General features: G+C 40.3%; 2 protein-coding genes across 2 annotated transcripts in view; one reads left to right on the top strand and one right to left on the bottom strand.

Moving 5' to 3' along the window:
• The window catches only part of LOC124619743 (guanine nucleotide-binding protein G(s) subunit alpha), a 372,022-nt gene extending 370,335 nt beyond the window's left edge, over positions 1 to 1,687 (bottom strand). Inside the window, exons 1-2 of the mRNA XM_047146318.1 lie at positions 1,306 to 1,687; positions 1,105 to 1,177 (exon numbers count right to left, since the gene is read on the bottom strand). Of these exons, the coding sequence (XP_047002274.1) occupies positions 1,105 to 1,177; positions 1,306 to 1,444 (212 nt within the window). The 5' untranslated portion in view covers positions 1,445 to 1,687. The remainder of the gene's footprint in view (positions 1 to 1,104; positions 1,178 to 1,305) is intronic.
• A 482-nt stretch (positions 1,688 to 2,169) lies between these two features.
• On the top strand, positions 2,170 to 4,274 carry LOC124619406 (mitochondrial potassium channel-like). Its single transcript, XM_047145764.1, has one exon. The coding sequence runs from the start codon at positions 2,620 to 2,622 to the stop codon at positions 3,694 to 3,696; it is 1,077 nt and encodes a 358-aa protein (XP_047001720.1). The 5' UTR covers positions 2,170 to 2,619; the 3' UTR covers positions 3,697 to 4,274.
• The last annotated feature ends 23,598 nt before the right edge of the window (positions 4,275 to 27,872 follow it).

Here is a 27,872-nt window from a genome sequence, read left to right as displayed (position 1 = left end):
TTCTAGGTAATACAATGCAGTAACAAGAACCAAGAAATTCATAAACAACTTCTGTGAAAGCTTACACACACAACAGTTTTAATGAGAAGTAGAGATATATTTTCTAGAAGGATAAGGACGAATATGAAAAGGGAACTTGTTCGTTGCTCTGCTGGAATTGGAAAAATAGCAAAAATCAGAGAAGTGTATTAATACCATTTTAACAGAGCCTCATAAAAACAAAACAGGGTAGGTTGTAGGGAGGGAGGGAGAATCATTCCATTCTGAAGTTTGTGCAAGGAATTGATTATAACCTTAAAATATGGGTAGAATCTGGCCACACCAACATTTTAACAGTTCAGTCTAACATAAGATTGGAAAGAGAGATATTCAAAAAAATTAATGAACTCTGCTTCATCTAAAAATGAAGCTCACACGTATGTCTTAAATGGCACATAGAAATTTCACATAAATAACTGCTCAAAATCATAATGGGAATTGTGTTGTACTCAAATAACTGTGATTAATGTAAATATCAGTGGACTGAGCGCTAAAATTACTTCCCCAAACAAGAATTTCTGTACCACAGTAACACAAAGTTTACAATTTAAAGGCATTTAATGACTGATGGAGACGTGTTTTCGAAAATACATTTACCAATGGAGCAACTACAAATGATCTTCACATGATGTAATTACAGTAATACGACATGTCTTACAGACTCATTTTCATTTGTCTGCACTCCCACTGTTTATGTATCATGTTGATAGCTAGTCCCAGAGTAAGTCAACAAAAACAACTGCATTTCAAATGTATGTCCACACACAATAAATTTTTCTTGGATTACCCAAGGATGATTAATTTGCATAATTTCAGTGGAGTAAATGATATAATAACGATTATGTACGACGAAAAAGAGGCGTTCCAAACAAGTGTTTGACTGGATGAGAACGAAATCAACATAAGCTACTTGGCGTGAATCTAAACATCTGAATCATGTTTGTATACACAAGAGAAGTCACTCAGATACTTCAGCAACCATTTTCTCAATAAACCGGCGTCTTATTTACACAAAAATACATCAAAATGAAACATGCTTAGATATGTAGAGAGACTGACACTTACTCTTCACTAAAGCCATTGACATGCAATATCCTCATCTGCTTCACTATTGTGCTTTTCCCTGATTCTCCGGCACCTTGTTAAAAAACAGAAGTCATATCAGGCGTAATTCAGAACACAAAATTAATCAAAAATATCTCATGCTGTCTCAATATGGCTGACAGGACTTTACGATCAACTAAAGCACTCTGATCTTTTATTTACCTAGTAATAATAACCTGTGCGTTGCTCTATACACTTGTTTATCCTTTTGGAGTTGTGCGTTAATCTTTTTATTTCGTTCACTTAAAATTTTTCGTTCTTCTTGGTCCGCTTTTGAGCCTCCGCTACCAAAACAACCCATGGCATCAGGCCAGTTATCAAGAAATATGGTGGGTAGGCAGCACCGATGGGTCTCGCCCTACCTCGCGTTTAAAAAGATATTCCCTATTTTGCAGGCTTTAATGGTTCACGCACTTCACAATACACTTAACGACACATATCTGCATACACGTTCCGACACTTGTCATCCATCACGAAATCGCTAAAAACATAGTTTATTTAGACCTTTACGTAAGACGAAATTCGCACAACACTGAGACAGAGCTTGCACTTGACTGCCAAGGGTATGGACGTGATGCATTCTGGGATATCTATCGCTATGAGCTTAAGTTTTCTAACATCGCTGAAAGAAAAAGGTAGAATGCTTATCAACTTTAGTCAATATTTATTGGCGATAGGAAGAAATTATCGGTATCTGACATTATACAATAATAAATAAACAATGTGAAAAGTTAATTACAACCTTAGTATAATAACTTTAACCCCTCTTATCAAAATAATGCAAACTGTAATTCGCACCGCAAGATTCGAATACAATGTGTATTTATCTTTTTTTCTAAAAAGCCTAAATTAATAAGGTTCACAATTAAACATTACGATTCCAACAGGAATTAGATACATTAAAGAACACGAAAGCAACAGATGTCTTCAATATTCCACAATATTGTATTAAAACTTCCTCTGCTAAAAACAAAGACCTTCAAATTGCAAATGTTTTATCTGTGCAACTAAAAGCAAAGTGTTTACATCTGACCAGAGTTGTATCTGTTATCACATGTGATAGTGACATGGGGAATAGTGTGACACTGTAAATAATGTTTGACTTCGAGAAAGTGCTTGTTTTTGTAGCGCACCTATCACACTCACTGCTTTATTTCCTAGAAGCTGTCATTTAGGAATTATGTTATAAAACTGCTTATATTTGACGTTCCGTCTATTAATAAAAACCGGTAATGGATCACAACAGCATTTCGTGAAGCAATAGTGTGTGGGCACCAGGTATTGTACCATAACGTAATCCAACCGCGTCAGGGGTAAATGACAGCATAAAATTGTAATTTGGTTAGTAAACTTATTATAACTTCTACGTACGTCATGTGTCTTACCCAAATCAGACAGACACCTTAGTTCTGTGTGTAGTTATTTTAGTAACCTTTATACAGCTGTTTTATAGCTGGATATACAGAAAAATTAGGTATGGCTGTCGCTCTACGTAGAGTTACTATCGTCAGCGAATTATTCAGGATAAAGGCAAGAAGACCTATAGTTTATTTATATAAAGCTTTATCAAACACTCAGCCAGCGATCAGTGTAGTAACAGAGAAGCATGAAAGTCTGTTGACACGTAAATTAACAGACCTAGTGAAGTGGTATGAAGAAGTAACTGGAATGGATGAAGTCAGGCGAGCGCAAACTAGGGTACTTGAAGCTGAAGAAAAGTTTATAGCCGCACAGGAAAGGAGGAGAGAAGCAAATAAAGCTGTAACAGAAATTCAAACCCAACTGAAGGATATACATGCTGCCTTGGATAGTACCACGAGAGGAGAGGATCGTTATGTTCAGCTAATCACACAAGAACATCAAATACTGAAGGAAGAAAGGAAACTAATGACTGAATTTCAACAGTTAGAGAGGGAAGAGAGAGAATACTTTTCCATGCTTTCTTCAGCGGTTAAGGAAAGTCATGAACAAGAGCGAGCACAAGCTGAAAAAACAAAATACTGGTCAATAATTGGTTCCATTATTGGAACAGTAATTGGAGTTGTCGGGAGCTCAGTTAATAATAGATTAAAAATGAAGGAATTGCGGACATTGATAACCGATTCTGTTGCAAATAATAATGATAGTGTAGGACTTCGTGCAGAAATCTTGCCAAAGTATGAGGAGGAGCTGTCTAGTGTTATTGATAAACTGAAAACTGTGGCATCACTTTCAGATGTTGAAGGGATCCAGCAGTTGAAAGATATGGTTAACAAACTGAATGATGTAACCCGAGCTGAACACCACAAAAATGTTGGTAACACAGATGTTATTACAGATGCTTTGAACAAACAGACAGTAATTATAGAAAAAAAATTGCAGGAGATAAAATCCACAATACCTGTGTCTCACATTCCGACTTCGGAATTTGCAAATGACAAAATTACTGTTGTCACCATTGAACATGAACAGCAACTGCAAAGACAGCAGCGTACAACACAATTACTAATTGTTGGATCAGCTATCCTTGTTATAACTGTACCTCACTTGCTTAAATATGTAGGACTTGTGTAATGTTATCTGTGCCAGTTAAAAAGAAGGTAATAATGGCAGCCACTGTGTGCGAAAAATTGTTTATTTTATAATTCTAAATTGTTACTGCAGTGTTCGATGTTACTACTTTACATACGGAAGTTACGCTTTGTAAATGTGTTGTATTTTCTGCCAGCAATTAGTAACATGTTTTGTGTACAGCCAATATATTGACATTTTTTTCACAGTGTAGTGAAAAAGGACAATGTGTGTTCTGTGCCTTAAAAATGCTTAAAACAGGTGTATTGGTATACAGCAGAATATTTCCTCTTCTGTGCACTACTACAACTTTAATTTTCTTATTGTGTATGTTACACAATTTTTATACAATTTTGTTATATCATAAAATGGCTCAAGTCATTGCAAAATGTGAGTGCACACAGTGACATATTTCTTGATCATGTAACCAGTCAGCGACACACAGTAATTGTAACAGCCCTTGAATTATTACCAATGGACAGGAATAATTATACAAACAATTTTAATTTTTGGTAATGTGATTGGCAAGATATTATGTATGTATATATGGAGAGGGGGGGGGGGGGGTGGCATTGAGTTTTGAAAAAGTGTATGAGGTCAGAGGGCCAAGGAAATTGCTATACAGTGCTGCTGCATTAGGAGATGCATCTGCCATCTCATGAATAACTTGCTCCCTTAACATAGTCTGATAATTTATTGTATGATCTGCATTTTAATAATTTAGCATGAGTGGCACTATTATTGTAAATTACTTATATTTTATATGTACAATGTAGATGCCCGAGTAGTTCGGGGAATACAATGATAACTGCCAAATGGAACTTGTGAGATAAAGCAAAAATAAACTTGCACAAGAGTGATAAATGAGAAGAATATATTTATATATATACTCCATACATTTTATATATTAATCCCTATTTGTCTTTCACACCCATTGAAGTTAACAGAGGCAGTGTAACAAGTCCAGTATAGGAGATAATATGAGGCATTTTGCAGGTGTAGCTTTACATTGTTGAATATAAAAGCCTGTCTCTAGAAAGTATCTAAGTAGTGAGAGCAAATGCATTGATACAAAACAAGATAGTTACATCAGTACTACATAAATGGGACCACTCATCTGCTTGCTTCAAGATAAGGAAATTTTTACTAAGGTTTTTTTTATGATTTATAGGAGAAAGAAAGTGCAGCAGTCACAAAATGTACAGAATTCTTCCTTGCAAATGGGTATTTGTCCATTGTGCAGTATTACACATTAGAAATGTAACTCATGTTTATTGCATTCCATTTTCTTATTCTGAGGGACCTCACATTGTTTTCACTCATGTAATCCATCATGACAATTGCAGTATCTGTTCTGTGCCCAAATTGTACATCTGTTCAGTAATATAATGAACCAGTACTGTTCACCATTGTTGAAACTTTCATAGCACTATACTGAGAAGGGCTTAAATGTGTGACAGAGAATGAGTCTGACAATAACATAGGCATATTCAGGTTTCACAAAAGATATATATATTCAGGCATTTACATCCTCAGAAAGTGTATCTCAAACAAAAACTTATGTGACAGCAGCATTTAAGCCTTTGCAAATATTACTAAGACATTCATTACTTAGATCACTAATAGCATCATTGTCATTTGGAACAATACAGTTTTCACAGATACTCAAAAACCAAAAGATGATATGTATGTTAAATGTCATTGGTGTGGTCTTGTTTCGTACGGCAGAGTTTCATGCTGCTCTGTGAATAATGAGGTCTTACTGGTGTCTCACTTGGTCAAGTAGTATTGCTGACAATTGTTAATGGCACCTATCATTATGTTCCCTGAACTTTTGTTTTTAATTTGAACATATTTTTCAAGATGGGCAAATTATGTATAAAACAGCATACTGCACTGTCTTACTATATTGGGTTTTATTTGTATAGTCATATGGTTTATAAGTTTTGTTTAAACATGATATGAACAGTATTCAGGTGTGCTCAGTAGTTATGTACAAACAAATAAATGCATTTATCTTTTGTTCTTAAATGAGAATTGGCTTCAAAATTTAATTTTCAGCAGAAGAAAATTACTGTGAACATGCCCATACATTTATTTATTGTTGCATTTTTGAAATTAATTTGATTACAGCAAGTGTAAACCTTCAGAATGTATGTTACTAGAACCTGCTGCTTTTTTTAATTGTCATAATTGGGCATTTTGTTTTTTATTTTGTAATATTACTATGCCTCTTGTCATCTCCTCCCACCTGAAGTAGTAGTAGTTCCCCTTGATTCTGGTACCTCATATATATATATATATATATATATATATATATATATATATATATATATATATATGCTTGTGTATGTGCAGATGGATGTATGTATGTGTGTGTGTGTGTGTGTGTGTGTGTGTGTGTGTGTGTGTGTGTACGCGAGTGTATGCCCGTCCTTTTTTCCCCCTAAGGTAAGTCTTTCCGCTCCCGGGATTGGAATGACTCATTACCCTCTCCCTTAAAACCCACATACTTTCGTCTTTCCCTCTCCTTCCCTTTTTCCTGACGAAGCAACCGTTGGTTGCGAAAGCTAGAATTTTGTGTGTATGTTTGTGTGTCTATCGACCTGCCAGCGCTTTTGTTTGGTAAGTCTCATCATCATCATTGTGTGTGTGTGTCTATATATATAAAAACAAAGATGATGTGACTTACCATACGAAAGTGCTGGCAGGTCGATAGAAACAAAAACACATACATACACACAAAATTCTAGCTTTCGCAGCCAATGGTTGCTTCGTCAGGAAAGAGGTAAGGAGAGGGAAAGACGAAAGGATGTGGGTAAACTTTCCCTCTCCTTCCCTCTTTCCTGACGAAGCAACCATTGGTTGCGAAAGCTAGAATTTTGTGTGTATGTATGTGTTTGTTTGTGTTTCTATCGACCTGCCAGCGCTTTCGTATGGTAAGTCACATCATCTTTGTTTTTAAATATATTTTTCCCGCGTGGAATGTTTCCCTATTATATTCATATATTTCCAGGAAATATCACTTTGCCATGAAGAAAAATGATCCTAATCCTACTCCTAATGATCCAACTCCCCAAGACACCATCCAAATTGAACCCTGCCTGCAACAGTTCCGTCCTCCGTCGCAGTGGGACCCACCTCCTCTTCCTCAAAATCACCCTCTCCAAACCTTCCAGGAATTTCTGACTTCCAGCCTTGCATCTCAATCCTTCTTAAAAAACCTTAATCCTACTCCCAACATCACAACTGATGAAGCCCAGGCTATCTGTGATCTGAAGGCTGACCGATCCATCGTCATTCTTCCTGCGGACAAGGGTTCCACGACCGTGGTACTTGATCTTCGGGAGTATGTGGCTGAGGGACTGCGTCAGCTTTCAGACAACACCACGTACAAAGTTTGCCAAGGTAACCCCATTCCCGATGTCCAGGCGGAGCTTCAAGGAATCCTCAGAACCTTAGGCCTCCTACAAAACCTTTCACCTGACTCCATCAACCTCCTGACCCCACAGACACCCCGCACCCCTACCTTCTACCTTCTTCCTAAAATCCACAAACCCAGTCATCCCGGCCGCCCCATTGTAGCTGGTTACCAAGCCCCCACAGAACGTATCTCTGCCTACGTAGATCAACACCTTCAACCCATTACATGCAGTCTCCCATCCTTCATCAAAGACACCAACCACTTTCTCGAACGCCTGGAATCCTTACCCAATGTGTTACCCCCGGAAACCATCCTTGTAACCATTGATGCCACTTCCTTATACACAAATATCCCGCACGTCCAGGGCATCGCTGCGATGGAGCACTTCCTTTCACACCGATCACCTGCCACCCTACCTAAAACCTCTTTCCTCATTACCTTAGCCAGCTTCATCCTGACCCACAACTTCTTCACTTTTGAAGGCCAGACCTACCAACAATTAAAGGGAACAGCCATGGGTACCAGGATGGCCCCCTCGTACGCCAACCTATTCGTGGGTCGCTTAGAGGAAGCCTTCTTGGTTACCCAAGCCTGCCAACCCAAAGTTTGGTACAGATTTATTGATGACATCTTCATGATCTGGACTCACAGTGAAGAAGAACTCCAGATTTTCCTCTCCAACCTCAACTCCTTTGGTTCCATCAGATTCACCTGGTCCTACTCCAAATCCCATGCCACTTTCCTTGATGTCGACCTCCACCTGTCCAATGGCCAGCTTCACATGTCCGTCCACATCAAACCCACCAACGAGCAACTCCGAAGATGGGAACTTGCTCTTCAATATATCCTCTCTTCCCGTTACCCACCAGGCCTCAATCTCCGCTAATTTCAAGTTGCCGCCACTCACACCTCACCTGTCATTCAACATCATCTTTGCCCCTGCACTTCCGCCTCAACTGACATCTCTGCCCAAACTCTTTGTCTTTAAATATGTCTGCTTGTGTCTGTATATGTGTGGATGGATATGTGTGTGTGCGCGAGTGTATACCCATCCTTTTTTCCCCCTAAGGTAAGTCTTTCCGCTCCCGGGATTGGAATGACTCCTTACCCTCTCCCTTAAAACCCACTTCCTTTCGTCTTTCCCTCTCCTTCCCTCTTTCCTGATGAGGCAACAGTTTGTTGCGAAAGCTTGAATTTTGTGTGTATGTTTGTGTGTGTCTGTCGACCTGCCAGCACTTTCATTTGGTAAGTCACATCATCTTTGTTTTTTATATATATATATATATATATATATATATATATATATATATATATATATATATATATATATATATATAATGTTTTTTTTAATTGCTGATCTGTGGCATACTAGTAGATATGTACTTATTTCTTCAGTTGTCCTTCAATTCCACCTTTATCCCCATATAAAACAATCCACTTGGTTCTTGTTTTCCTGTGTTCCTATACTTTATCACCCACATCTGGTATTCTACCCAAAGCACTCTTGAGTCTGATTTCTTAGAACATTGCCCTCAAGTTCTAAATGCAGTTCTTTTGATATTCACTTCTAGCTTTCAACTCCCCTTTTGGGCCCAAAATCTTTCTAAGAATTTTTCCTCTTCAAGTTTTCTGTCATCATAGTGTTATCATCTCAAGTAAAAATATTACTGCATTCCTGATTGTTGCCTCTGAACTGTGCACCTGTTGATATGTTATTTTTATTATAAACTTCTCAGGTCAAAGAGTATACAATCTTACCTACTTTCTCCCAGCTACTTGAATCTATTATATATCCAGTGCCTTTGTCTTGTTGTAAATGGTCTCGAGACCAACTCTTCCACCTATTGTCCCCACACTAATGTCTGTATAGAAGGAGAAAGACAGCTACTTTGAGGGGGGGGGGGGGGGAGTACTTCTCTTCCTCTTACACTACTCATCTGCTGTTTTTATACACTAATTCATTGTAAGTCTTCATGTAACAATACACAGTACACTATCAGCTCACTATGGAGCTAAGAAAGTTAAAATATATTTAATTTCAACATTAATGTTACCCATAGTTAACCTCCCCAGATCCAAACACTATGATAAGTTACAGTCGTGGCTAATAAGGTATCTTTTAAAACACCCTGGCAGCTTAAAACTGTTTGTTGGACTAAGACCCCAAACTTGGGACATTTGTCTTTTGTGGGCAAGTGCTCTATTGACTGAGCTACCTACACGTGACTCATAACCCATCCTCATGGCTTTACTTCTGCCATTGCCTCATTTCCTACTTCCCAAACTTCACAGAAGGCAAAGGTCCAGGGTTCAAGTCTTGGTCTGGCACATAGTTTTAATATGCCAGGAAGTTTCGTATCAGGACAGACCATTACTTTGGAGTGAAAATTTTATTCGGTATGTTTTACTTTGTGTCTGATTATCTCGGGATTTCCAATTTCCTGTCTGCTGTCTACCGGAATCCAGCCAAAGACTTGCACCACCATCTAAAATTCCATTCTGAGTCTTAAATAGGGATGACTTTGGATGTTATTTTTGCTGCTAGTACAAGAGGTGGTTCTGGATTCAACTGTTAAGTCTAAATTCATTCTTATTCTCACTATCACTATTCCATACTCAAACACAAAGCAAGCCACCTTTTCACACCAAAAAGCCATGTGACTACACTGTTCCTTCATCTCTCTATCTTGTTTCTTCTGCTACTAATATTCCAATATTTCTCATCATCTCATTTTAATAATTATTGCTGTATGCTTACAGGACAAATTTTGAAAATACTTTTCACTTTAATCTTTGTTGGGGTCTTTCAGAATCCAAAAGTCTTCTTCCATGAAGATTGTTTAAAATAGAGTTTGTCATTCTGGGCGAATTAGTATTCTTTTCTACAAGCTAGAATTTAATTATGTTGGAATGACCTTGTGCCTGTTTAGTTACATATCTAACTGTTCTTATATATTCTATAAGTGTTTTTCCATGATTGAATAGAACCCAAAGTATTAGACCATAAGCCTGTCAGCTTCCTCTTGCACAATGACAGGGTAATTCAATTTCATAGCAGTTCACCTGTTAAATGTTTGCTTTACAGCTGGAGTATGCAATGTGGTAGTACCATATTTCACCTTTACTTTTTTTCCCCAATTAGGATGAAGCCTGTTGTACATTGGTTACACTTTTTGGGCACTATATCCTGTGGCAACATACATAAAGTTGCTGCAACACACAATGCTCCATTTTCAATGACTATTCATAAGTGTTAACAGTGGTAAACTACTCACTGACCATTATGCTCTTCTGTAATAAACATTACTATTCGTGTTGAAATACGAAAGCACTTATTTCTTGTTAGTCACAGACCACCGATGGGGAAGCCACTGTTCCAAATGCTTAACATTAAATCATTGCCTAATCCATATGTTGGCACTTCATGGATTCAGGACTTACTATTCACATCAAACTTGAATTCCACATTACTGTTACCTTGTTTAAGTCACTTAACATATGGACCCTTGAACATGCCCACTTGCACTCCTCTGTCACTCAAGTATACCTGCACAAAGGGGGCTGCACTTTCTGGTAATTCAGTCGAATGTAATGACTAAACATACAGGCTGCCAAGAAATAGTGATTTCCTCTGTGAACCCCAGATTTACTAATTTGTGCTACTAAATTAACTGTCAGACAATGGAAACCTCATAATGTAACTACTAAAATAAAACAAGAGAAGGAAAGGAAAATAAAATAATAAAAAAGTCATTGATTGCATTGGAAGGCATCAACAATGTTCACAATACACTTGTTTTGTTTAAAAGTGGGCATGTTTTAGTGATCAGTTCCTTAATGCCCTCTGTGGTGCACAGACCATTGTCATCTATACCATTCTGCCTCCCCAAAATGCATATCCTCCATAATAGCAAACTTCCAGCACAAGGGAGCTGGCTGCCTTCCTTCACTACAACTAATGAGCAGGACCATCATCCTGGCCCACTGCTGCAGGTGATGTAGTCGTCAGGTGACCATTACCAACAAAACCTCTGCAGCTGTTGTTAATAATTTTCCCCACAGATAGCAAGCTAAGTCCAACTGTATCTAAATCTGGCTGATACACACTTGTGATAGGCATTCCACTTGTGAAGTGGCTAGGGGCAAAGACTTTGGCAACAGTACAATTGCAGGATGGGTTTAAGATGAATGAACAAGCCTCAATTAGACATGCTAAGAGTTATTTTCAAATGTTGTTATGGGGGATACTTGGAAGATTTCAGTCCAGCTTCCCATTTCACAATAACTTGAGAGTTTATGGATTTTTCAGTGTATTCCAGTACAATCTGTCCCATTGTGACAAGAGACTGACATCTACCTCTTTGTTACACATACCTACCAATGGCTGAAAAGAATGCTTCCAACTGAAATAGGGGCCTGACAGCTTCTACTTGTGGTGGCTGTAAGTATCCAACAAGTTGTTTCAACAATGATGCTTCAGTAATTGGCAGATCAAGCACTGATACAATGTCCTACAAATGACACTACTTCCATTTACTATCAATACTGCTTCATAGGAGATGCATGCAACAGGACATGGGACAATATTCATTTTTCAACATTATCTTGTTAGGTGATGAAGTTATTATATTAATTCCGGCTTCTCCAAGGGGGGAAAAAAAGAAAGAAATTGTATTATGAACCCCAACTGCACCGTGCAACAACTTCGTGTCATCAGGAATAGAATACAGCGATTCATGTTGACTTCTCTTGTAGACAAGCTGTTTGTTTTTCAGTTGCATCTCCTTATAGCGTGCAACTTGTTTGGCTATATATGTGTACAGCAACGCAGAACACAGAGCACTGGAGTTCTTCAAGATTATCAGTAGCTAATCTTTCTTCCCTTACAACCCTAAAGTTATAGACAAATGTAATGCAATGCAATATGCAACCACACATTGCAGTCTACATGTGTTTTGAAAATGTAGAAATAGCACATAGTGAATTACTATTCTTGTGTACCAGAGGACCTATTCCTCCCCCTCCCCTTTTCTTTTCTTTACATCCCCTGAGACTCAGTACCATCATCCAAGACAAGCCAAACCTAACCTTAGGCCCAGGCTCAATCCATCCTACCAAAGGCTGTTTTTCTGTGCAACAGTAGAATATATTCACTACATTAAGTCGGCATGGGTTCCCATCAAAGCTACACGATTTTGTGACACATCTGACGTATTTTGTACCATCTTGCATTGCCCCACGAAAGTCTTGCATCCTTTAGGTACTGTCAAATGCCATGTCAGTATAACTGACGATGTCCACAGATACATTTGCTTTCTGTCTGCACTGGGTGATAGATCAATTTGCTGCAGCAACCAAGATAACAAGAGTGCTCCATGTGAGGAAAATGCACATACCCTGGACTCGGAACATAGCAATTTAAAGGTGTAATTCTATGTTAGTGTACTGGGTGCACATACAAAAGCCATAAACCTTCTGATATCACAGCCTCCAGTAAGTGATGCTGTAGTTTGATTAAATTTTGTGATCATTGTTTTCTAATGAATCAAGTGAGAGATTAGCCATCTGCCAAATGCAACTCTTTCTCAGGCTTGACATGCTCACTGTGTTGTTTGGTTTGTAGATATATGTATTGTTTTCATATTCACGGTTTTAACTTGTTTGCAGATGGGTCCTTTAGCGACCTCAGTGTTTTTATATTATTAACATATCTTAAAGGGAATTCACACGTGTGTGTGTGTGTGTGTGTGTGTGTGTGTGTGTGTGTGTGTGTGTGTGTGAATTGTAATCGATTCCTTTATAATTTCACAACCAGATATACAGTCACTATCTTAAAAATAATTTGTGAGAATTTTTGCTGCCATTTCATATGTAACCATTTTTGGCTGATACTACTGATGAGTTGCAGTATAGTTACTCCTCTACAATATACATTGGCAGGCTTGATATTCATTGGCTATACAAATGTGTGTATACATATTATCTATACCAGTTGCAAGTACAACACACTGGTGCACAACTGTAGACTTAAAGGTCCAACTATTAACAGTCTGTCAAGTCAGATGTCATTTCTGGGTTTAGCAGAACATTCAAATAAGTCTGTAGTCTTGGTCATGGACCCAAATATGGCAAAGCCTCCAGGGGCAGTTGGCTGGTTCCAAGTGTCACAACAATTTTACTTAAAAAATTTGTTTGTCTTTCAATTTAGGATCCCTGGTGAACCTCTGGTCAACCCATGAGAAAAATCTTGCTGCTATGTAAAAGGAACTGCCTACTTAACTTGCATCATCACAGAATAGTCTCACTACAAACCTTCCTGCAGAATCACTTGTGCATTCCACAAAATGTGCCTCAAACCTAGATAGGTTTAGTTCTACAAGCAAGAGTCCATGCTTCTAGCGTCCAAAATTTTTCAAGGTAATTTTAGCATCAGTGTAGGTTTCAACAAAGCACGACACTGCCAGCCAGTGACAAGTTTCCACCTTATGCTCATTGATACTGGAATGACAAATTGCAGCTCAGCTGTGTCTCATGGGGAATGAAAAGATTAGATTTCTGACAGAGCAACTGTAATTGCTGACCACAATGATACATTTCTGCACCTAGCAGAATACAAGTCCTGCCAGAGAAACAGAACTAAGGATCAGTTAACTTGACTATGGGTGTGTCCTACGTACTGCAATTAATCCTCTGTTATATTAACAGTTATATTTGGAGGAAAACAGGCTTGTCAGTCATTCTGAAGCCATTTATATATGAATCCACTTGCACAGAAAACTAGTACTTTTTTGCACGAGTTGCTGCTACTGTATTTTACAGACTATAAGATGCATTTATATCTTCAAGAAATTGCCTCCAAAATTCAAGTGTGTCTTATACTCAAAAATAATATAAAAATGTCCAGTGTTTGGTTTAAAATTCCCGCCAGTCTTAAAAATGGCAGTATATTCAATTCCATGGGAAATCTCTGTCTGTCTGTCAACAATGGATTCACCAGGCAGCAGCAGTGCATTGACTTGGTGAACATGAGTTCCAGGGATTCAAAAGCTAGCACACACCATCTCCCTCCCAACCCACCATCACAAATCCAGCCTATACAGTCTATGGCACCAGTGAACTTGAATTGAAAATTATTTGTGCTATCGGTAACAATACAATATTTTTGTTAGTAGCTAGTTTCGTAATGGAAAAAATAAAAAGTATTCATGCAATGTGGGTTATAAATTGAAAGTAACAGCATATGCAGAACAACATGGAAACAGAGCAGCTGGGCGGCATTTTGGCCTTTCACCAACAGCAAAAACTATTCGCGACTAGCGGGCTTTTAAAGCAGAACTGGAAGAAGAAGAAGAAGGTGCAAATAGAGAAGGGAATGCAAAATGGCCAAACTAGAAGACAATGTATTGAAATGGATTGAAGATTGAAGAACACCTTCAAAATGGCACTGGAATTAATATTAAAAATGATTCTAAATACACACTTGTAAGCCAGTACTACAATGGAACTTAACAGGCTTTAAGAATGGCATTGGTTGGTGCTACAGGTTTATGAAAATCCATGGACTTAGCATGGAAACAAAAACCAAAAGGTCTGAGAAAATGCGCCGAGAGTATGAAGAGAAGATACTGTCTTTCCACTGCTTTATTATTCAATGTGGAGAGAAAACCAGCATGGAACTAAGCCAAATAGCGAATATGGATAAAACGCCTCTGACATTTGTTGTGCAGAGTAACAGAACTGTTGCCATGAAAAGTACTAGAACTGTAACTACAAAAACACATTCATATGAAAAAAATGCACTACACTGTTCTTTTCTGCTGACAGTACCAAGCTTAATCCAATGATTATTTTCAAGTGCAAAACGATACCAAAAACCTTCTGAAATACCGTCACGTGGTGGTGGTCACATAAATGACAAGTGTTGGATGGACAAGGTTGGTATGAAATTATGGATTAACAGAGTGTGGGAGGAAATGGGTTTTATGTAGAAGAGTTCTCTTCTTGTGCTAGATCAGTTTAGCAGTCATTTGAAAAATTCTGTGACAGAGAAATTGAGACAGGCAACGACAGAGCTTGCTGTTATTCCAGGACTGACTTCACAATTGCAACCTCTCGAGGTCTCAATAAATAAACCATTCAAAGTGTATATGAGAAAGGAATGGAACAGATTGACAAAATCCCACACTTCACACTGAAGGGAGCTTTAAAGTGACCTGCCATCAAACAAGTGTGTCGATGGATAAAACAGTCATGGTCTAGTGCAGAGATGACATCATCATTAAATCTTTCAAGGAGTGTGGTGTAAGTAATGCTCTCAGTCTTCCAGTATTTTTTAATCTGTTCAGTATGTTTCTTCATTCTGTCTTCAGACCATTCCGAACAAGACTTTTTAGCTACCCTGCTCTTGGAATCCTTCCATTTTCAATACTTTTTCCCTGAAAGGCTTCTCTGTTTATATTTTCTGTTTTTGTATTGTTTCTTTCTAAATCCTTTTTCACTTCCCCGACTCAGCTTGTTGTGGCCTCCTTACCCTACAATTTTTTTTTGGCTAGCTTTGCAGTCTAATAGTAAAAAAAGGTAAAAGTGTTATTTTTAAAAAATTGCTCAAAAATTAAGGTATGTTTTACAGTCTGTAGTGTCTTGAAGTCCATAAAATATGGTATCCCCAGAAGAGCACCCTGCTGTGCCCCTTTGCAATTTTAGCCAACACACTATATAGTCTTGGAATGACCTTCAGTGTACAGAAACTCAATCTGCCTGGTTGGTTGGGCATGTGAGACACTGAATTTAGGATCCACACTGTTTCGGCAATCTTTCACTGTAATGCTTTGAATCTATTGCATATCGGCATGTAACAGCAAATCAGACTGGCACTCAGTTTACAATTGAACACCCTGCAGCAGCTTTAGTGACAGAAGATGAGCTGTTACACATTACATTGTTTTAGTATTTGCTTTATTAGTGCTTGCTGAAGTCCACTACACCTGCTGGAAATATGTGACTGACAACACGTAAGTGTAAGAGTTATTTTTATTTAGCTTTGTCATGATTGTATATATTTCCTGCTGACAGTTTTATTGTAGCAAACACATTTTGAAAATTTCATTTTTTATTTCTGTTTTAACAAAAAGTACACATTTCACTGAAATCTACTTACCAAGCAGTGGCAGGAAAACACACACACAAAAAAAAGGTTTTACACATGCAAGCTTTTGGAACCAGTGGCTCCTCCTCCTGGCTGAAGTGTTGAAGGGGCTGGAAGAGGAGTGAAGGAAAAGGACCGAGAGGTTTTGGGGGCAGAGTTCGGAAAAGTCACCCACAACCTCGGGTCAGGGAAGACTTACGGGCAGGATGAGAAGGAAAGGTGGGAACCTCTGCTGTGTCTCCGGTGGCCTTGCAGCAGCAAGCGTGTGAAGTGCATTCATACAAATAGAACCATTGTTTTGCAGTGCATTGAAAACAAAATTAAGTAGAGTCGGTCAAGGATTACTGTCTGCTGCAGACTAAACAAATTAAAGACAAATTATTGATAATGAAAGGCATACATTCACTCACATTTCCCATTGATACCGTCATGAAGGAGAACATTTAGGGATGTGGAAAAAGTCAAGAGATGTACATTTAATCAACCAGTGACTTACAGATGTGATAATACTTTGCAATTTCATCCATCGTCTCACTGTTTATCTCAAAACTCACGAAAGTGAACTACATCACATTCTATTAAATGATGAAAACCACATAGTAGGTAGTGATTAAATTCTTCTGGGTATTATGCGGAGTGATTGCTAAAATAATAAACTAAAACCGACATTTCGGTCGAATTGAAATGGCCTTCCTCAGGGCATGACTGGTTTTGCACGGGGATAGGTGCTTCTATTTATTACAGACTATCAATGTCTGATGTCACTGTAGTAAAACTTTTAATTGGCCCTCTAATATGATTGGCTAGTCATGACATAATGGAAGATGGAAAGAAAGAGGCTATTTGTGGATGTCCATGTCGTCAACGATTGGTAGCAGTCCGCAAATCAGCGTTCGGCTTCTGGTTGGCAAGTTTTCCTCCTGGTGTACGCGGATGTGGACTGACAGGTGCTCTACAGCTGCTTGTGCAGATACATCTGTGTCCCGTGTAGCTTCTGCCCCATGACCTCTCGCGGCCTGTTGGACTGGGACAGCCGGCAGCCAGGATGCCGGGAGTTTGTAGCCATCTTCTCTGTTGATGTTGTCAAGCTGCTTTGCGTTCTCACATCCACGATTCTTTCACCAGTACTCAGGCTTCCTGGAACCTGATAGGTTGTCCACAGTCATGGTGGTGTTCTGATATCGCCGATAGTGGAAGCAGTCACAGGATCCATGAAATGATAGGTTCCACCAAGGATGCAGTGAACAATCCTAACACTGAGGGAGTTTACGAACTATGGTGTGATTGCGGAGCTGCCTACATAGGAGAAACAGAGAGACCTGTCAGCTTACTAGTAGCAGAACATGAACGCTATGTACGATTACAACAACATAATAAATTGGCGATAGCAGAATATGGAATCGGTGGATTCAGGAGGGTAATACAGAACGCCATGCTGGATCCTAACGGCCTCGTATCACTAGTAGTCGAGATGACAGGCATCTTATCCGCATGGCTGTAACGGATCGTGCAGCCACGTCTCTATCCCTGAGTCAACAGATAGGGACATTTGCAAGACAACAACCATCTGCACGAACAGTTCGACGACGTTTGAGCAAACTTGGACTATCAGCTCGGAGACCATGGATTCAGTCACCCTTGATGCTGCATCACAGACAGGAGCGCCTGTGATGGTGTACTCAACGACGAACCTGGGTGCACGAACGGCAAAACGTCATTTTTTCGGATGAATCCAGGTTCTGTTTACAGCATCATGATGGTCGCATCCGTGTTTGGCGACATTGCGGTGAACGCACATTGGAAGCGTGCATTCATAATCGCCGTACTGCCATATCACCCCGCGTGATGGTATAGGGTGCCATTGGTTACATGTCTCGGTCACCTCTTGTTCGCATTGACGGCACTTTGAACAGTGGCCGTTTCATTTCAGATGTGTTACAACCCATGACTCTACCCTTCATTCAATCGCTGCGAAACCCTACATTTCAGCAGGATAATGCACGACCGCATGTTGCAGGTCCTGTATGGGCCTTTCTGGATACAGAACTGCTGCCCTGGCTAGCACATTCTCCAGATCTCTCACCAATTGAAAACATCTGGTCAATGGTGGCCGAACAACTGGCTCGTCACAATACGCCAGTCACTCCTATTGATGAACTGGTATCGTGTTGAAGCTGCATGGGCAGCTGTACCTGTACACACCATCCAAGCTCTGTTTGACAACGCCCAGGTGTGTCAAGGCCGTTATTGCGGCCAGAGGTGGTTGTTCTGGGTTCTGATTGCTCAGGATCTATGCACCCAAATTGCGTGAAAATGTAATCCCATGTCAGTTCTAGTATAATATATGTGTCCAATGAATACCTGCTTATCATCTGCATTTCTTCTTGGTGTAGCAATTTTAATTGCCAGTAATGTAGATATAGTTGGAATTCGTGAACATCGGTGCGGGAGTAACCAGACTTCTGGTCAGGTGAATACAAGGTTATAAATATAAAATCAAATAGGGGTAATGCAGGAGCAGGTTTAGTAATGAATAAAAAATAGGAGTGCAGGTAAGCTACTATAAACAGCATACTGAACGCATTATTGTAGCCAAAATAGACAAGAAGTCCACACCTACCACAGTCAGTTGGTCGGTTGGTTGGGGGAAAGGGACCAAACTACGAGGTCATCAGTCCCTTGTTCCTAATAAAACAATGCCGCAAGTGTGAGAATAAAATAGATAAGACATATAACACAAACTGGAAAGAAAGTAAAGGCTAAAAACACTAAAAGGAACAAAAGAGGACAAGAGAACAAAAGAGATATACAAGAAACAAGAGAGTAAAACAAGGAAGCAGATTACAGTGGCTGGACTACCACGAAAATAAAAAGGAATAGCCAGCCACCCTGCAACACATTAAAACCTTCACCCTAAAAGCATTAGGGCGGAGGACACACAGAGACAAAGGACAAGCGCTAAAACACAGATCAAATGATAAAACCCTCCCTCATGGATTAAACATAAAACCAAATCAGCCGATGAGGCATTGTCTGCTAAAACCAATGATAATGAGTCCGGCAACAGAAGTTGTAGTCGCAGGGCAGCCAAAGAAGTACACAGCAGAAGAATATGAGCCACTGTCAATCGGATGCCGTACCGACACTGAGGTGGTCTTCACGGCGCAGTAGGTAGCCCTGGGTCACCCATGCATGGCCAATGCGGAGCCTGCAGAGAACCACAGAGTCCCTGCGAGATGCCCTCATCGAGGACTTCCACACATTTGTGGTCCCCTTAATGGCTTGCAGTTTGTTGTGTGTACCGAGATTTTGCCATCCCGTCTCCCAAAGCTGAAGCGTAATAACGAACGCAGGTCAGTTGCGGGGATGCCCATCTCCAGAAGTGGTTTCCATGTAGCCTGTTTGGCCAGCTTGTCAGCAAGTTCATTTCCTGGGATTCCGACATGGCCAGGGGTCTAGGCAAACACCACTGAACGACTGGACCGTTCCAGGGCATAGATGGATGCTATGAAAGGATGATAAGGGTAGCACTGGTTAATAGTTTTCAGGCTGCTCAAGGAGTCAGCACATAAAAGGCATGAACGGAGATACTGAAGTGCACAAGAATTGGCCACCAGCTCTGCAGTGAATACACTGCTGCCCTCGGGTAAGGAATGCTGTTCAATATGGCTGTCATGCACGTAGGCAAAGCCAATGCGACCACCAGCCATCGAGCCATTGGTGTAAACCACTTCAGAGCTCTGGAACACATCAAGAATCAAGAGGAACTGACAGCGGAGAGCCACAGGGTCAATGGAGCCCCTAGGGCCATATGGTAGGTCCAGATGAAGCTGCGGCTGAGGCATACACCTTGGAGGTGTACGTAAATGGACCAGAAGTGGAGTTGGTAAAGAGAAGGACCCCACTTCGGAGAGAAGGGACTGCACGCGAACCGCAATCGTTGCCCGATCTGGGTCACCGATGCAGGAGATGGACTGCTGCGGGCGGGAAAAGGAGATGGTAATTTGGATGCTCAGTGGAACTATGAATGTGTGCTGTGTAACTGACGAGCAGTTGCACACATCTGATCTGCAATGAAGGGACACCAGCTTCCATCAGTACACTGGTCACCGGATTCGTCCTAAAAGCTCCTGTCACTAGTTGTACGCCACAGTGGTGCACATGGTCGAATAAATGCAATGCTGAAGGCGCTGTCAAACCATAAACCGCACTCCCATAGTCAATTATGGAGTGGACAAGGGCTCTGTAGAGCTGCAGCAGCGCAGAGTGATCTGCACCCCAGTTGGTGTTGCTCAGGCAATGGAGGGCATTGAGGTGCTGCCAGCACTTCTGCTTAAGGTGACAAAGATGAGGGAGCCAAATCAATCGAGCATCGAAAACCAATTCTAGGAACTGATATGTCTCCACTACAGTGAGTGGATCGTCATTAAAGTAAAGTGCTGGTTCCGGATGAACGGTATGACGCTGAAAGAAGTGCACGACACACGACTTCGCAGCTGAAAACTGGAAACCGTGGGCTAGAACCCAATGACTGCACCTTGTGGATGGCTCCCTGTAGGTGCCACTCAGCAACACCACTACTGGAGCAGCAGTACGAAATGCTGAAGTTGTCTGCATACAGAGAAGGTGAGACGGAGGGCCCAACAGCTGCTGCTAGACCATTAATGGCCACTAAAAATAGAGAGACACTCAATACAGAGCCCTGCGGGACTCCATTCTCCTGGATATTGATGGAACTATGGTAGGCACAAACTTGGACGTGGAAAGTACGGAGAGACAGGAAGTTTTCAATAATAATTGGGAGTGGTCCCCGGAGACCCCACTCATACAATGTGGCAAGGATATGATGTCGCCAAGTCGTGTCGTATGCTTTACGTAAGTCAAAAAAGAAGGCAATCAGGTATTGCCATCTGGAAAAGGCTGTTCGGATGGCAGACTAGAGGGACAGAAGATTATCAGCGGTAGAGCGACCACGGCAGAAGCCGCCCTGACATGGAGCCAGGAAGCCACGTGACTCCAAGACCCAATCCAACTGCCGACATACCATATATTCCAGCAGCTTACAAAGAACATTGGTGAGGCTGATGGGCTGATAGCTATCCACATCAAGCAGGTTTTTACTGGGTTTAAGCACTGGAATGATGGTCCTCTCCCGCCATTGCAATGGAAAGACGCCATCTGGCTGTGGATGCGATCAGGCCCAGGAGCTATTTCAGAACAATGTGCAAGGGCACTGAGGAGCTCCCACTCTGTAAATGGGGTGTTAGAGGATTCACTGCAGCGTGTAGTGAATGAGAGGACATTCCCTTCCATCCACCGTTGGAGTGTACAAAAGGCTGGGGGTAATTCTCCATCGCAGAGGCTCAAGCAATGTGCTTTGCAATCGCGTTTGCATCAGTAGATGACACGCCATTTATGGTAACACTGGGGACACCTGTTGGGGCCTCGTACCCGATGAGACGTTTGATCTTTGCCCAGACTTGGGAAGGTTACGTATGGCACCCAATGGTCGAGACGTATCTCTCCCAGCAGTCCTGCTTCAGTTGTTTGATAAGGTAGCGAACACAAGCATGAAGCCGTTAAAAGGCTATGAGGTGCTCTGGGAAAGGTTGCCGCTGTAGAGCTCGCCAACGCTCCTTAATTACTTCAGCGACTTCTGGTGACCACCAAGGGCCTACCTTACGCCTCGGGCACCCTAAAGAGCCAGGAATCGCGTTTTCTGCCGCAGAAACAATTGTTGTAGTCACTTGCTCAACCATCACATCTATGTTACCATGTGGGGCAGATTCAATAGTGACAGCAGAGGCGAAAGTTTCCCAGTCCGCATCGTTTAAAGCCCATCTGAGCAGGCATCCGTGGGCCCAATGCTGGGGCAGTGACAGGAAGATGTAGAAGTAGTCACTACCACACAGGTTGTCATGTGCTCTCCAGTGGATAGATGGGAGAAGTCCTGGGCTACAAATTGATAAATCAATGGCCAAGTAACTACCAAGAGCCACAATGAAATGTGTGGCGGCCCAGTGTTTGAGAGGCAAAGGTCGAACTGAGACAGAAAAGTTTCAACATCTTTGTCTCGGCTAGTAAGCACTGCACCACCCCAACAAGGGGTGGTTGTTGTTGTTGTTGTTGTTGTTGTTGTGGTCTTCAGTCCACAGACAGGTTTGATGCAGCTCTCCATGCTACTCTATCCTGTGCAAGCTGCTTCATCTCCCAGTACCTACTGCAACATACATCCTTCTGAATCTGTTTCGTGTATTCATCTCTTGGTCTCCCTCTACGATTTTTACCCTCCACACTCCCCTCCAATACTAAATTGGCGATCCCTTGATGTCTAAGAATATGCCCTACCAACCGATCCCTTCTTCTAGTCAAGTTGTGCCACAAACTACTACTCTCTCCAATTCTATTCAATACCTCCTCATTAGTTATGTGATCTACCCATCTAATCTTCAGTATTCTTCTGTAGCACCACATTTCGAAAGCTTCTACTCTCTTCTTGTCTAAACTATTTATTGTCCACGTTTCACTTCCATACATGGCTACACTCCATACAAATACTTTCAGAAATGACTTCCTGACACTTAAATCTATACTCGATGTTAACAAATTTCTCTTCTTCAGAAATGCTTTCCTTGCCATTGCCAGTCTACATTTTATATCCTCTCTACTTCGACCATCATCAGTTATTTTGCTCCCCAAATAGCAAAACTCCTTTACTACTTTAAGTGTCTCATTTCCTAATCTAATTCCTCAGCATCACCCGACTTTATTCGACTACATTCCATTATCCTCGTTTTGCTTTTGATGATGTTCATCTTATATCCTCCTTTCAAGACACTGTCCACTCCGTTCAACTGCTCTTCCAAGTCCTTTGCTATTTCTGACGGAATTACAATGTCATAGGCGAATCTCAAAGTTTTTGTTTCTTCTCCTTGCATTTTAATACCTACTCCGAATTTTTCTTTTGTTTCTTTTACTGCTTGCTCAATATACAGATTGAATAACATCGGGGACAGGCTACAACCCTGTCTCAATCCCTTCCCAACCGCTGCTTCCCTTTCATGCCGCTCGACTCTTATAACTGCCATCTGCTTTCTGTACAAATTGTAAATAGCCTTTCGCTCCCTGTATTTTACCCTTGCCACCTTTAGAATTTGAAAGATTATTGCAGTCAACATTGTCAGAAGCTTTCTCCAAGTCTACAAATGCTAGAAATGTATGTTTGCCTTTCCTTAATCTTTCTTCTAAGGTAAGTCCTAATGTCAGTATTGCCTCACGTGTTCCAATATTTCTATGGAATCCAAACTGATCTTCCCCGAGGTCAGCTTCTACCAGTTTTTCCATTCATCTGTAAAGAATTCATGTTAGTATTTTGCAGCTGTGACTTATTAAACTGATAGTTCGGTAATTTTCACATCTGTCAACACCTGCTTTCTGTGGGATTGGAATTATTATATTGTTCTTGAAGTCTGAGGGAATTTTGCCTGTCTCATACATCTTGCTCACCAGATGGTAGAGTTTTGTCATGACTGGCTCTCCCAAGGCCACCAGTAGTTCTAATGGAATGTTGTCTACTCCCGGGGCCTTGTTTCGACTCAGGTCTTTCAGTGCTCTGTCAAACTCTTCACACAGTATCGTATCTCCCATTTCGTCTTCATCTACATTCTCTTCCATTTCCATCATATTGTCCTCGAGTACATCGCCCTTGTATAGACCCTCTATATACTCCTTCCACCTCTCTGCTTTCCCTTCTTTGGTTAGAACTGGGTTTCTATCTGAGCTCTTGATATTCATACAAGTGGTTCTCTTCTCTCCAAAGGTCTCTTTAATTTTCCTGTAGGCAGTATCTATCTTACCCCTAGTGAGATAAGCCTCTACATCCTTAAATTTGTCCTCTAGCCATCCCTGCTTAGCCATTTTGCACTTCCTGACGATCTCATTTTTGAGACGTTTGCATTCATTTTTGCCTGCTTCATTTACTGCATTTTTATATTTTCTCCTTTCATCAATTAAATTCAATATTTCTTCTGTTACCCGAGGAGTTCTACTAGCCCTCGTGTTTTTACCTACTTGATCCTCTGCTGCCTTCACTACTTCATCCCTCAAAGCTACCCATTCTTCTTCGTCTGTAGTTCTTTCCCCCATTACTGTCTATTGTTCCCTTATTCTCTCGCTGAAACTCAGCGCAACCTCTGGTTTAGTCAGTTTATCCAGGTCCCATCTCCTTAAATTCCCACCTTTTTGCAATTTCTTCAGTTTTAATCTACAGTTCATAACCAATAGATTGTGGTGGGAGTCCACATCTGCCCCTGGAAATGTCTTACAATTTAAAACCTGGTTCCTAAATCTCTGTCTTACCATTATATAATCTATCTATACCTTCTAGTATCTCCAGGATTCTTCCATGTATACAACCTTCTTTTATGATTCGTGAGCGAAGTGTTAGCTATGATTAAGTTATGCTCTGTGCAAAACTAACTGTTTACAATACTACAAAATTGCTGGACGTAAGTATGAGATGCTCAGGTGGAACTGGCTGAAGGAGATAGGTATTTGAAACTTAATAATGCCGAGGCACTACAGGATGAAATAACTTCTAGCAAGAACAGGAAGATTCCCAGATGCAACGAAATCAATAAGAACTGTTAAAATTTGCACCAAACACTGCAAAAGTAAGAAAACTGTATTTATGAACACATGCTGGCAAAGTGGTTATACACCTGAAGAATGGAATGTAGTTGAGATGTGCCTAATTTAGAAGAAAGGAAATAGACATGAATGTCAGAACTACAGAGGTATTAGCCTTCTAAATGTGTGTTATAAATTGTATGCTAGAATTTTAGCAAAATGACTACTGTCAATTGCTGAAACTTTATAAGATGTACAACATGGTTTTTGCACAGAAAGTATCTTCACTATTACGACTAATACAAAAACATCACAAATTCAATTTACCAACTTTTCTTGCCTTCATTAATTATGATAAGGTGTTTGATAATGTACACTAAAAAACTGCTGCAAATTTTAAGAAAGAGATTAATCTGATCCCATAAGAGTTGTGCAGGATTTATACGTGAATAACAAAATATAAATAAAAGATAATGGGCAGTAGACACAATAGGGCTGAAAGAAATCAAGATCAACAATGTAACCAAAACTTGGGTACTAACAATTAAACATTTTAAAATTAATGATGTAGATTGAAGAAAACTTTCTCAGGTTTCCAGCCATGTCAAGTGATTAAAATTACATGAGCTTTCAGCAAAGCACTCCTTGGTCACTGTCAAGTGACAACTGCCAGCAGGCTGCAACATCACTCGTGCTCATGACATTACCATATAAGGGCATACATTGTCTCGGCATTCAATATGCCCGCTTCAACCGTGCGATCGCTGGATCCTACACTGTGCTGAACTGTACCCCACTGTTTCCTTTTAGGGTGCTATCAGTGATTTTTATTTCAATGGGTTCTTTGATCATACAGTCACACAAGCATTTGGTGTTAGTCATGATGGACGTTTCAAAAATTTCATCCAGTGACTACCTAAAGCATGCGCAGATTTCTCGTGCTAGCATACGCAATAAAACCTCTCATGCTCCTTCCCATGTTGTTTCGAGTGCATACTACTTGTCTTACATAAGACAGGCCACACTTGCAATGTTTCTTGTAGAACACAGGTGTTCTGAGACCTGATGTGTCTTTAACTGGTCTCAGTAATTGATGGATTTTTTTTTTTTTACTTTTGCAGAGGCCTGAAGATAGATTTGACCTCGTGTCTTTTCAGCAGGCAGCTTATCTTACCTGACATGAACCCACACGATGGCAAGAAAGCAAGTTTCTTTTCCTGCTACTCATTGGTGGTCTTATGATTCTTGCTAGAAACCATTTCATTTACTTGATGAACATCAGAGCCATTGTTCCAGAAGAGACTGCTCAACTTGTAGGACAGGGTATCAGCATCTGATATAATTCTTGCAAGATGCACCAATGTGTTTAAGACAGCACACTTCTGTGCCAGGTGATGATGGCTGATGCTGTGCAAGTACAGATCAGTGTTGGTGAGTTTTCTATAGTGCCCGTGGCCAGACATCCATTTCGTTTGCATCAGACGAGGATGTCAGTGAAGGGCAATGCATTGTCTAATTCTACCTCTTTGGTGAACTGAATGTTATTGTTAACGCCATTGAAGTGTTCCAATGATTCATTAAGTTTCTCCTGTCCGTAGGCCAAATGACAAACGTGTCATCAATATATTGAAAGAAACAACTAAGCTTTAATGGTGGTGTATCTAAGACAATATCCTCAAAATTCTCCAGCAAGACATTTGCAACAACTGGAACTAATCCTCCACTCACTGCAACACTGTCCATCTGATCACAATACTGGCCCTTGCACAGAGAAAAGACGACTTAAGAGTCTGTCTGAATAGCTCGAGCATGTCACAAAGCACTAGGATACTAGGTCCAAGCAGTATTTGACAGACACATTCACAAACAGCATGGCCAAATCAGAAGTGACCACAGTGACTTGACACATTTTAGGGCATATATCTCTGTTTCAAAAATGTAACTAACGTATCAAAATTGTTTTTAACAGTGGGTGGTGCAAGAGACCTCTTTTCATTCTTGAGAAAATACAACAAAAATGTAATGATGTTGGCAGCTCCTTTTTGTTTGCTGCCAATACAGGCCAAAGCTAAAAAAAAAATAAAAAAAAAAACCAACAACAACTTACTTTAATGAGAACACACCAGATGACATCAGCTGATGATGCTGACTGGATGTTTTTTCACTCTATGTTTCCCGATTTCAGGAACCTTTCTGACACATGTAAAAGAGTACTGAAAGCTACATTCCTGTTACTTCTGAATGCCAGCTGGACAAAGCCAAGGAGGACACATCGGGATTTTCCTTTTCATCATGGACAGCTTCTACTTCTTCTAAAAGTTGTCTACTACTACACCGCCCACTGCTACATCACTGATGGTTACAGACCTCATTTCAAATTCAGCAACATTTCTTCTGAATACTCCTAAAACTGAATCATATACTACTACGCAAAACTGATAACTGTAAAAATACTATCACAGCTTCATCAATCTGCAATCATTATGTATGTATGTATGTATGTATGTACCATACAGAGTAAAATACCATACTAGGTGGTTTTACTACACAAACTTTTCAAGGCGGTATTTTTGAAGTCATTCATTCAGTTTGGCGAACTTACCATATTGTAATGAGTTGCTTCTCAGCAGGAGAAATAGCAAGAAGAAAATTTGTATCTTGCTTTGTCAGAGTAGCAGATAGTAGATAGTAGTTGCTACAAAAAGTGGAAACTGTCTAGACTATTTCAGTATAATTTGTGGACTGTGCATTTTCAAGAACTCGTGAGAAACCACTGCTGAACAATGTCTGGCACATGCAGAGTTATACAAGTGCACCCAATAACTAACTAACTTTTCTTTCTCATTTTCTTGAGCTTTAAATAGAGACACATCATAACAATGTCCTTTCAGAAGATTGAAACAAACAGTAACATGATCTGTGTTGTTTTGTTGCTTGACATGTGTTGAGTCAACATGCATTGTATAGCATATCGTATCTCTT

This window comes from Schistocerca americana, chromosome 6 (genome assembly GCF_021461395.2).
Source record: "Schistocerca americana isolate TAMUIC-IGC-003095 chromosome 6, iqSchAmer2.1, whole genome shotgun sequence".
Lineage (NCBI taxonomy): Eukaryota > Metazoa > Arthropoda > Insecta > Orthoptera > Acrididae > Schistocerca > Schistocerca americana.
This window is presented reverse-complemented; position numbering and strand designations above follow the sequence as displayed.